Below are 12,491 nucleotides of genomic sequence, written 5' to 3'. Positions count from 1 at the left end.
ATCATGTCTTAGAAGCCACTGTATCAACATAGCTTCAGCCATGCATCAGTTTAGTCCTTGACCACCTTCTCTCCAACTGCCTTTAAATAAAATACCCTTCCCACTTTACCCCACCCCCATATGTCCACTAGAGTTGTAGAAGCATAATCAAATCAATACTGTCATTGCTTTTGGAAAGGGTGTGTCACTATTCCCTCCATCCCAATAACTTTCCAAAGCATAATGTCCCTCCAATAGTCACTACTCTCCTATATGTGTTGTTTCTTTTTATGAAAGTGATTAAGGGAAGGAGCATTCTTCATTTTTGTATTTGTATGCCCAGTACTTAGAATGTCCTGCATGTAATAAGCAGGTAATACGTGATTTTTTTTATTCCTCCATCCCTCATTCATGTTACACTTTACACGGAACAGATCCATGTGTACATTTCAACCTTCCCTACTAGATTCTAAGTTCCTTGAGGGCAGGGACTGTCTCCAATTTCTCGTGATTCACAGAATGGTACATCAAGTAAGAGATGAACAATGGTTTGTCAAATGGCAGGGAAATAGATAGGGGCTGGTGCCATCATTCACAGTTAAACTTTTATGCAGGTAAGCACCTTCTCTGCCACTTATACTTTGGGAGTAGCCTAAGCCCTAGAGCACTGGCAGTTTTAAATAATTTGGCCACAATCACAAAGGCAGTAGATGTTATAGGTGGGACCTAAACCAAGTTTCAAAGACAGTTTTATATTCTCCACTCAATATTGCTTTTCTGGCTAAAAGGATGAATATTAAACATTATAACATGGTCATATATGAGTATCTAATGGCAAATTCAGAAGGAATAATATATTTACTCAACATAAAAAATACAAAGGCCAGTAATAATTTGTTAAGATATCAAAATGCCATATTGTTCTCAGAGAATTAAGAGAATTCTGAAATAACTAAGCCAAATTATACATGCACTTAGCAAAGAATATAATGTTCAGAGGTATTATCACTTACTTTAGGTTAAAATGGATTTAAACTGAATTCATGTATTTCTGTCTGTGAGATGCAGAATTTAATCTTAGTCCCCAAAGCCTTAGAAACAATTATATGATGACTAATGCAAGAGAATAACATTCAAGGGAAATAATCAGAATTAGAAGTCCAAGTACAGAAAGAAATATTTTTACATTTTTTAATAAACTAAGTTAAAGCTTTATGGGACTCAACAATTAAGACAGAGGCCCCAAAGTGATAAATACATATTCTGATTTAAACTACCAACAGTGGGATGGAACCTCTAGATTAAATTCAACATTGGATAAAGGAGAGTACAAAGTCACAAGAAAAAGCCTCAGAGAGTACTCATTGTGCAAATGTACCAAGTACAGAATCTTCAGTACTGTATATGATGGTTAAGTTTCTTGTCTTTCCAAATGAATAAATTTAATTAAAGCAAAGGGATCAATATTTCTTGTGAAGAAGGCAATTGGCTTGATTTGTTGGGTATTAATATCAACCTGTGCTTTTTATATAGTACTTTTCTCCTAAGCTATCACTGGATATTTTACCTAAATAACTTAACTGAATACAGGTTAGGAAAAGAAAATCTAGATTTTCAGATTCACTGCTATGATTTCCTTCTTGCTAATACCAAGAAACTGTAAGATAAATTCTCTTTGGAAGCAAGCAAATTCTATAATTGGGTATTATGAACCATGGTATGGTTTATAGAATGAGCCTGTTGAAAGAGGTTAGTATCAGAGTTCCTTGACCTCTTATTCTCAGTGACCTTCATACAGAATCTGTTTTAGCCACCATCAAAAGCTGTGTCTACACAGTAACCATTGTCATCATTCAAAACTGCTTCACATCTAAGATTCTGAACAGAAGTTCTGTACCCTCCATTCTCCATCACCTATGCTGCTTTTGGACCTTTCCATCTTGCCTTTCTTCCTCAGGAATCATCACTGGTAAATCTCATTATCTTGCAAGATTGAATCTGTCTGGTACATTCCATCAGTATCATCTGTGTCCCTGGAGGGCAGGGTAATGGGCCCTGGGGTCTGTGTTTAGGAAGGAGGCTCAGCACAGTCTTTTCCTCATTTACGATCAGCTAGCCTGCTTTTAAACTTCTTTGGAATTCTCCATCATGCCCTAACATCAGGTATCCCCCAAACTTCTCACCCCCCTTTTGTGCCTTGTCTTCCTCCATTAGATTTTAAGCTCATTGAGTGAGCATTTATTATGTGCCTATGCTTTATGCCAAACTTTAGGAAGACAGGAAAATATGAAAGTCATTCTTCAAGAGGCTTCCTACCTATTGAAGTAGCAAGAAGTACATACAAAATAAATGCAAGATTATCCTCTCAGTTGAGGAACTCATCACATGTTGTATCAAAACAGCTGAAGTGATTGATTAAAAGCTCACAGACAACATCTCAGATACTTCTGATATTATCTCCCACTATCTCTTCCTTGATTCCAGTCTTCAGAGAAGAGGTGGCTCTTCTCCTGGCCAGTCATCTTTCTACATATACTTGATCCCCTCTTTTCCTTTCTCTAAAAGTCTGCCACCCCTCTCATTCCCACATTCTCTCTTTCTTTAGACTCAAAATCTACTCCTGTTGCCTGCTAACAGGTTCCAGTGCTTCTCTACCCTTAGACACTTCTAACTTGATCCTAGCATCCCCCCTAATATTTCATATGCCTACTTACTTTGTATTGCTAAACTTCTTAAAAATCTTTCATAAACAGCGACTGAAATTCCTTACTTCACAAACCCCCTTGCAATCCAACTTCAGACATCAACATTCGATTAAAAATGTTCTCTCTGAAATAACCAGTAATATTTTAATTGACAAATCCTATAGCCTGTTCTTAATCATTACTCAATTTGATTTCTCAGCAGCATGTGATTGATACTTTCTCATTTTCTCATCCTCAATACTTTCTCTTTTCAATGTTTTCATGAAACATTTCTCTGGATTGTCATTCTCCCTGTCTGACCAATCCTTAGCCTCCTTGGTTAAATTTCCTTCACTGTTATACTAGATAACTGAGATCAGACCTCAAGAACCTGTTCTATTTCTAATTCTCTTCCTATAATATTTTCCTCAGGCAGACATGTGACTATGCAAGTTAATTAACCTCAGCATTAGTTTCTTCATCTGAAAATGGGGAAAGTAAAAGCATTAACCTCACAGGATTATTGTAGAGATCAAATGAGATAACATGTGTACTACTTTGCAAAGTTTAAAGGGCTGTGCAAATGATAAAAATTATTGCTCTTAGCAGAGCAGTGTGACCCTGGGAAAGTCACTTGATTTAACTTAATATTCATAGCATGGTAGATAATTTAATGGCATTCCGGACATTTTATATTGAATTATAATTTAGTAGTGTACTTCCCTGACTAGACTGCAAGCTCCATCACGGTAAGATCAAATTATTCATCTTTGGGTCTCCCATGAAACCAATGTATAATGCTTTAACAAGCATTCCACAAATAGTGACTGAATGAAAGAACTCATTTCTTGAAGAGATCTTTGTTTTTACTTAATTGGACTTTTTTCACTTTATAGATAAGGTAATTGACCTCATGAGATGTTACTTGCCAGGGCACACAGAAAATTAGTGACAGAACCATATGATCCCTCTGACTTCTACACTGTATTGTTACAATAAAAAGTTAACTCAGGAATTTGTGCTGTTTCCTAGAGAAACAAATATCAATGTGGTGATACAGATTGGTCCCATTTTAGAGATCTAGACATTAAGTGAGATAACATGGTTACAAAAGTTCTATCCTAAAAAAATCATATTTGCCATAATTTTTTAGGTTTTTAAAAAAATATGAATTTTTTAATCCAGAGGCAGATCCTTCACTATTTTCAAATGACACATAAAATTGTCTTTTGAATTCAGAACCATTTTTGAAAGTTTTTTAAATTGTTTTTCCAACAGTGTCAGGATAGCACTTAGTTACCTAAACCTCTCTGATTTGCATCACTACCACACATCTGTGTGTACATGCATACACACATACATATGCACACATATATGCACACACTGTAAGACCAGAGCATCTTCGAACAGTGAATCAAGTATTTCCTTTACTTGAAACTAGGTGGGCTATATTGGGATCTAATACATAACCTCAGTTCCATGAAAACAAGTTTCTACCTAACCGAGAAACTACATCATGAGAACAAAATTCAAACTGGATCAGTCAACAATGTTTACTGGATGTGTGGCAGAAAAAGACAATAGTTCTGCTAAATCAGAATTCCATTTCTAGAACCATCGTGAGAGAGGAAAAAACAAGTAATTTAAAAAGGCAAATAAAACTTCCTCAAGACAAAAATAGGTGTTTGTCTTTTCACTTCCGACTATTCTTATATAATTATGATGATCCTATACTGTAAATCTTTAGTTAATTAATTCTAAATTTTTAGCAACAAGATTCTTAACCTCATCCTGGATTGAACACCATCTGTCTGTAGTGAATATTTAGCTTTCACTCACAACCTGTTTCCTAGACCTTCCTTAACTAAATGTAGCTTCTTAAAAGATGAAAGTTTTTCATTCAACCAAAAGGGGTATGAGACACATTCAATAAACAGACCAATTTTAATTCTTCATAATCTCTTGCTGCCATCTCCCGTGTTAACAAGAAGCCACTTCTCACTTTTGAATAAGAATTAATAATGTCTGATAGGAATAATATTTATTAGCCAATAAGATGGAATGTTTTCTAAATGAAGAGAAATGGGGGAAAATAATTAATTCTTTACCTCTAAATGACTCCGGCGTTCTGCAATGACTCTTTCGTCTTTATTCCCAAAGAGCTTCTTTGGGGGGAATTCTAAAGTAGCAAGCTGAAATGTACAAGAAAGAATACATTAATATCATACCTGCAGGTTTTAATATAAATGAGTCTTATAGTTTGATTTATGAAGTAGGAATCAATATAGTTTACAGGTAACAAATCAGGAGCCCTGAGTTCTTGTCTTGATTCTATCACTAGTTTTCATGAGATCTTGTAAAAATACAGAATCTCTCTAAGACTTAGTTTTCTCATTGGAAAAAAAGGGGCTTGGCCTAGACTGTCTTACTTTAAATTTCAATCTCTAGAAGAATGTCTCTGGTCAGATAAAGAATGATGAAATAAATTAAAAATTATACTGACAATTTATTTTTAAAAGAAGCCCTATCTTTTGAAGAAGAATAATGCATGTTCAAGATCTTCTTATAGTCCACATGAGCATCTTTTGGTCATCAATTCAATAATGTTTATATATACTTTACAAGTAAAAAATAAATTCTTATTTATGATTCCATTTGGCTTAAGTCATCAAAAAAGTGAAGTCTCTAAAACTCTAGTGTACAACTTTGCTCTTAGGAAATGTTTATATTCAGTTAGTTAACAAGCATTTAGTAAGCATTTAAAATATGTCAAGAATGGTATTAAAGTCTGAGAAGTTTAAGAAAAGCAAAAAGTAGTCCCCGCCCTCAAGTAGAAAATCATCACCTGGAAATAACTAAGTACAAATTAGTTATACATAGAATATATCTATACCAAATGTAATATGAAAGGGAAAGGCATTAACAGTTGGGAAGATTAGGAAAAGCCTCCTACAGATGGTGAGTTTGGGGTTAAATATTGAAAGAAGTCAAGGAAACTAAGAGGCAGAACATTTTAGGCATGGGAGTAACCAATGTAAAAGCATAGACATGAGAGATGAGGTATCTTGGTCCAGAAACCGTAGGAAGGACGAGGTAGCTAAATTGTATGTAAAATATATGGAAGGAAGTAACATGGAAGTAGCCTAGAGAGGTGGGATGGGACTGATTTATTATTAAAAGCTAAATATAGGATTTTATATTTGATCCTCAGTATATTCACTGAGTTGAGGGAATGACATTCTAGCTTTTAGAAAAATCACCTTAGTGTGAGGAAGAGGTGACACAAGGAGACTAGATAGAAGGCTATAGTGGGAGTCCAGGTGGGAGGGTTCTAGAAGGGAAAGGGAAGAGTATAACCATTTATATAGTGGTTATGATGTTTTCGGTTAAGTGTTAAGTACTTTTTACAAATATCTCATTTGATTCTTCCCTAGGGTTTTAGTGGAAGAATGGAGAGAAGTATTTAGCACAGTATCTGGCACTTAGTACTTGTTGATTTGAGAAGGGAATATCTATTAGATATTGTAAAGGGAAAAATAAAAAAGATTTGATAACAGATTGTTTGGGATGTGAATGAGAAGGAAGAAGTTGAGGTTGATGCTGAGGTTAGAAGTCTAAGGAGAATGGTACTGCCTTCAGCAGTCACAAAGAAGTTTGGGATTGGGAAGATTTTGGATAAAAAGATAAGTTCTGTTTTGGATATGCTGAGACCATTAAAGATAAGTGACAGTAGCTAACAAGAGAGATTAGAATTGAATATAAAGACCTGGGAACCATCTTATAGAGATGATATCAACCTAGGAATATTGGAGCAAAAGAAATTAGAGTCCCACTAATACCACTAATAGGTTTATTTCCTAAAAGTGATTAAGAAAAAAGAAAAAGAAACTATATATCTAAAATATCTGTAGCAGCTCTTTGTGGTGGCAAAGAACTGGTAACTGAACAGATATCCATCAGTGGGGGATAATGAAATACTATTGTACTAAAAGAAATGACAAATAAGATCACAAAAAACCCTGGACAGCCTTATATGAAGTGATGTAAAGTGAAATGAGCAGAACATTGTTTACTGTAAAAACAACATATGATGATCAACTTTGAATGACAACTATTACCACAAGGAAAGGATCCAGGACAACTCCAAGGGATCCATGACAAAAACAGAATAAGCACAGCCATATAAGGAGGAGACACAGTCTAAATGGAGATTGAAACATATCATTCTTCATTTTATTTCCTCCATGAATTTTTCTGTAGTGTGAGTGATATATGCCGTGTTTCACAATATGATGAACAGGAAAATATCTATTATATGTATATATGTATAACCTAAATCAGATCACCTGTCTTCTTGGAGGGGGGGGAGTGGCGGAAGGGAAAGAGAGAATAGGGATTGCAAAATGAATTTCATTGAGAAAATGTGTGTGTACAATGTACAAAACGTAATCTGGAAAAAAATTAAACCTTAAAATTTAAAAAATAAATATGTAGATTTTCAGGGGTTTTCCCATTCCTCTCCTAATTTTTATATACCATTTTATCAATAAGTAAATCAACAAGTATCTGTAATTAAGTAAAATTAAGTAAATTTAGTAAAAAAGAAAGTAAATTACCATAAAAAGGGCTGTCTTAAGAAAAAAAACGAATCAATATTATGTTGATTTTAATATGGCAAGGGCTAACTAGCAATAGCTGAAAGAGACTTTATCATCTTGATCAAATCTTTCATTTTACAAAGATTTAAGTTATTTGTTATTGTTCTAGGGCCACAGAACTAGTGAATGGCAAGGCTGAAATTGGAACCAATGTTTCTTGATTCCTATTTCCATGCTATTAAACTATGGGCAAAAAAAGCACTAAGATTTAGCATTTGCTTTTCTTCTGTAATAAGTCTAGTTCTGACAAACAGGATCCTAAAGAGAGTTGTTAAACAAGAATTTATCATTACAGGTACAACACACCATAAACATCATGCACAAGTAGTTTATTCACAAGCAAAAAAAAAGCACTTTTAAAAGTGGGAATCCAAGGAGAAGGAAAAATTACCATTTATGCTTATACATACATAATTTCAAAATGAGTTAGTGATAGATTCAAACCGAGGCCATGTGATTCCTGATACATAGCTTAGAGGTTTCGGGAATGAACCCTTTAGAAACAATAAGCTGAGGACTCTGACAGATACAGGTTATGATTTTACAAAATCTTTTACATCCATTATCTCATTTTAGCTTTCTTTCTGTACTTGGCTCCTCAATCTAGCTCCTGCCCTTACATTTACTTACTCAAACTCTGATCATTATAAAACATTTCATATATGCACCTGCATATGCATGCCTAAATAGGTACATGTTTTGCTTTGTCAAAGGATTTCTTCCTATGACATCCCATCCAGTGGATCCTTGGGAGTTATTATCCTGCTAATATAACAGACTTTCATCTCAACTGAACTTTAATGAGGAGAGATACTTCTCTGCCAGTCATTTGGTTTTCATTTGACCTAGATTTACTCCTCTATGAATCTCTCTCCTCCACCATGTAGACAGGGATTGGTTCTGAATGCTTGGCAGTCACTCTTTCACAGTTTGGCTGTTTTGTCATTTTCTTCTGTGGATGATGAGGTGATGTGTTTTATGGCAAGGGAAATTTACATAGTTTGCTTTCTTGCTAAACTGAAGTGGTGAATTGAAAGGATTTCAGAGGAGCTCTATCTAATAAAGACCTAACATCCTTAATTTTTTTCTTGAACAATAGTATTTTCTTTCATATGCCAAATAAACCTAACTCATTATGATCAGCATCTCAAATATTTGCAACTTTTTTGTATGTAAATTTAAGAGCTGGAGGGATTCTTGGAAAACATTTTGCCCAAGCTCTTCATTTTCTAAAGAAAAAAATTCATTTAGACCTGGAGAAGTTAAATAATTGCCCCAATCACACAGTTAGTGTGGAACTAGAACCCAGAACAGACATCCAATCCCAAGTACTTTTTTAGAGGCAGACTACCAAAGGAAAAAGCCTTATGAATCTATGAGGAGATGATCCCTCATGAAAATTAGAATTGATGTTGTGGTTAGGGAACTTTTAGGACTAAAGGAAAATTTGTGAAGTTTTGCTTGGAGGCATGAGATTTTAACTTAAGGCCAGTTCCTCTCCCTGAAGTATATAAAACTAGGAAGTCCAACCTAACAATAGTTTCTAGGTGGAGTTCGGTAGATGACTCTAAGTAACAGAAGTCAAATTAATCTCACTCACAAGGCATATAACTTGTAAAAGGCAAGAACTGAAAAGGAGTGGTATGACCTCGTGGGAAAATATGGAACATCTTGGCTGCTATCCTGAGGATATAGGACATAAGGAAAATTGCTTAAGAGAAGCATTTTAGAGTATTTAAAAGTGATATACCATATAAATTCAAGATGCTGGCTACCTGTAGGTATAATAACACCTGTGTTCTCACTTAGCACATGATTACACACACATGCAAACTAGAATGAAGAGCTGAAGCTATTATCTAAATTTCAAAAAGGGCATAAAAACCACTAAGATACTTTCATCAGAAGTAACCAGACAATGGAGGCAAAAGTTAATTTCTTCCCTTAACTGTTATGACTCTCCATTTCACTTGGCACACTTAGACACAAGCTTGATGTACATACATTATTACATTTGTCACATGGCATTTCTTCCCTGCAGACTGAAGCATTTCAACATTTCTAAAGACTCAGTGCAGGGTAGATTGGATCTTCCATCAAGTAGATTAGCTAATAAACAACTTGTTAGAGATTAGGTCTTTCCAACTTAATGCATGGAATGAGGATGCTTTCACTAAAAGCTCACTCCACCTATCCAAATAACATCTTTTGAAACAGTATTTTAAGGCAATTTTTAAGTGGTAGAGAAAGTCTTAGATTTGGGTGAATAATAGCTACTAGCAAATGATAGCCATACCCTTTAAATTGGCCCATAGATTTGAAAGGAAATAAAAATAACCATCACCATCTTTATTTGGGTGTGGATCAGCTTTGGATAGAGACATAAAGCAATGAAGTCTGCCAGATAAGTGAAGGAACTGAAACTGAAAACCTCCATGTGGACCTCACTGTGAAGGTTGCTGTTGGAAAAGCAGAAAGGATTATTTTATTCTGAGACTGCATAATTTTATAGTCAGCAAAGCTAATGATCCTGCACTGCTTTTTTCATCTCTGTGGAGACTTTAGGGCCTAGGAAATTTTCTACAGAGGGAGGTAGATGGAACAAAATTTATTAGACATCCCACCAGATGTGGGACTGCCTCCAATCTTCTCTAGGATATAGAAAAGGATATATAATGCAACCCCTCCCTAAGTGAATTCTGGGCAGGAAACCAGGGTGGGGAGGAGAGAGAACTGTGTGGTGTCTATCTTGGCATCTTCACACACTTCTGATGATCTTGGTGTGTTGGGCTCTCATGAGAAAGACAGAAGTGAATAGCTGCTGACTGGAACTACAGAGGGAAATAGAATGATTACTTCCAGAGATGCTTTGAAGACATAGCATTACGAGTATGAGAAACAGTCACAGAGGTCTTCATATTTTAGGAAATGTAGGACTGGGAGTCATTAGAATAGATCCAGAACAGTCCAGCATTTCAAACTCAACATGTTCAAAATGGAACTCATTATCTTTTTTTCCTCCATGCTCCAAATTCACTCTTCTAAACTTCCCTATTTCTGTGGAGGGAACCACCATATTTCTAGTTACAAAGGTTCCTAAACTCAGTCAGCCTCCATTTCTCTTCCTCCCTCACCTCTAGTCAGTTGACAAGTCTTGACCAGTCTACCTGTACAAAAAATCTTTAAGTCAATTCCCTTTTGTTACTCCCTGGGCCATGAACCTTGTTCAAGAGCTCTCACCTACATTATTGCAAAAGCATTTTAAGTCGACAGTAGGCACTGTGATAATGAGTGAAGATAAAGAATGAGGCATAACTGAGACCTGTCCAAAAGAATCTTATGATCCAGTGATGGAGACAACATATAAAATATGTACAAATAAGATAGGGACAATCTCAGGGGCAAGGCTCTAGGATTAAGGGAGTCAAGAAAGGCTTCTAGCAGAAGGTGGAATTTAGTTGACACTGGAAGGAATCCAGGAAGCCTCCTCTCTGATCTCCCTTTAAGACTGTTCCCTTTCTTCTTCCCACTTCAAGAAAGTGGCTTTCCTAAGTAAAAGTTGCCTTATATTTCTTCCCTACACACACTGAAGTGGCTTCATATTGGCTCTAGGATTAAGTACAAACTGATGGCTTTCTGGCCATCTTACAATACTCCTGAGTATGTAGGAACCAGACTAAAATGTAACCAGAAAAAGAAATGGTAAGCTACTCCACTATCTTTGCCGTGAAATTGGACAAGATTAAATAATAGCAATAAAAATACAATAAATTGTATTGTAAGATGTTAATATGTGGTTTTCTATGTTAATATGCAGCCAGCAAATATTCTTGTGTACACTTTAGTAGTCCCCATTTCAATATGAGTTTGTCACCACTGGGCTATAATTGCATTAATAATACCTCAATGAATATTGGGATATTTGGGTTCTAGTTTAGGCTTTCTCTAAATTACTTGAAAGGTCATAACAAATCATCTAAATGCCCTCAGCTTTAGCTTATTCTTCTATTAAATGGTGGGGATGGGCTAGATAATCACTCAGACTCTTTACAACTCTAAAATTTGATTTGGTATAATTGAGTCTCATTTTTTTTCCTGAAAGACATAGTCTTGATAATCTTTAAGATTCTTTCTGACTGACAATCAACAATTCACACAGTGACTACAAAGATGAATTAAAAGTTGAGAATGTGCAGAACCTACTACCATATAATGAATGACACATCAGGGATTTTTTTGGCCATTAAGAAATACAGTGATTTAAAAGATAATACTGGGGCTCTCATTTGAAGCAAGGCTCCAATTCACAGAAAAAGAATTGAGATCACACTGATAAACAGGGAACTGCATTCATGCTGCTTTTCAAAAGGTTACAGAAAAAGAAACAAAAAGAAGTGGGTCATAATTATTCAGAGGGAAAACATACTTCAAATTGCATCTTCTCCTACAACAACAACAAAAAAGCAATGGTTTTAACCCTGTTGAGGTGGTAGGAAATAGTTGGAGTTGTTTGAATTCTTATAGGAAAAATGACAATTTCAATAAAAGCAAATGGTTATATATGATTGAAATGAATTGGAATATTATTTGTGAGGAAACTGTTAGCTGTGAAGAGAAAAGTTAGTATCAGACCAAGGTGGTGTTGGTATAATATGAAGTCATACAATCTGATTACATAGAATACAACAGAGGAAACAAAAATATTAGACTAAAAGAAAATATTTCATTAGTCTAAAAGAATCCAATATAAAATGTATTCTATTCCTTAATTTGGTAAATATCCAAAATGAATTATAAAATACATTTTAATGAATTTAAATAAAAGAATAGAATGAATAACTTTAATTTAGTTCCTACTAAAGTCCACAGAGAATATCCTTCCCTTTGTTAAGTTCTTATATGTTTCTGGTCTGATCTCTGAGTTTTCTATTTTACATTTTTAAAATCAAATTTCTAACTGAAAATAAATCTACAAAGTGAGTAATATATACAATCAAAAGGGCCTAAAGGTCACTTGGTGAATTTTTAATATTTTTTGTTTTATTTGTAATCTCTCTGGAGAAAGGAAAAGTCCTTAAATTTCCTTTTTCTGATATATGGCATTCCTATACCATATTCCTTTGTTGATTATACCTCATCACTTCAAGGATTAATTACATTAATGAGTTGT

General features: G+C 34.9%; 1 protein-coding gene across 1 annotated transcript in view; it reads right to left on the bottom strand.

The window, feature by feature from the left end:
• Positions 1-12,491, bottom strand: part of KIF16B (kinesin family member 16B) — a 341,792-nt gene that overhangs the window by 39,224 nt on the left and 290,077 nt on the right. Inside the window, exon 25 of the mRNA XM_007476655.3 lies at positions 4,772-4,855. Coding sequence (XP_007476717.2) covers positions 4,772-4,855 — 84 coding nt within the window. The remainder of the gene's footprint in view (positions 1-4,771; positions 4,856-12,491) is intronic.

This window comes from Monodelphis domestica, chromosome 1 (genome assembly GCF_027887165.1).
Source record: "Monodelphis domestica isolate mMonDom1 chromosome 1, mMonDom1.pri, whole genome shotgun sequence".
NCBI classification, from domain to species: Eukaryota; Metazoa; Chordata; class Mammalia; order Didelphimorphia; family Didelphidae; genus Monodelphis; species Monodelphis domestica.
Note: the sequence above shows the minus strand (reverse complement) of the source record. Positions and strands in the feature narration are given on the sequence as shown.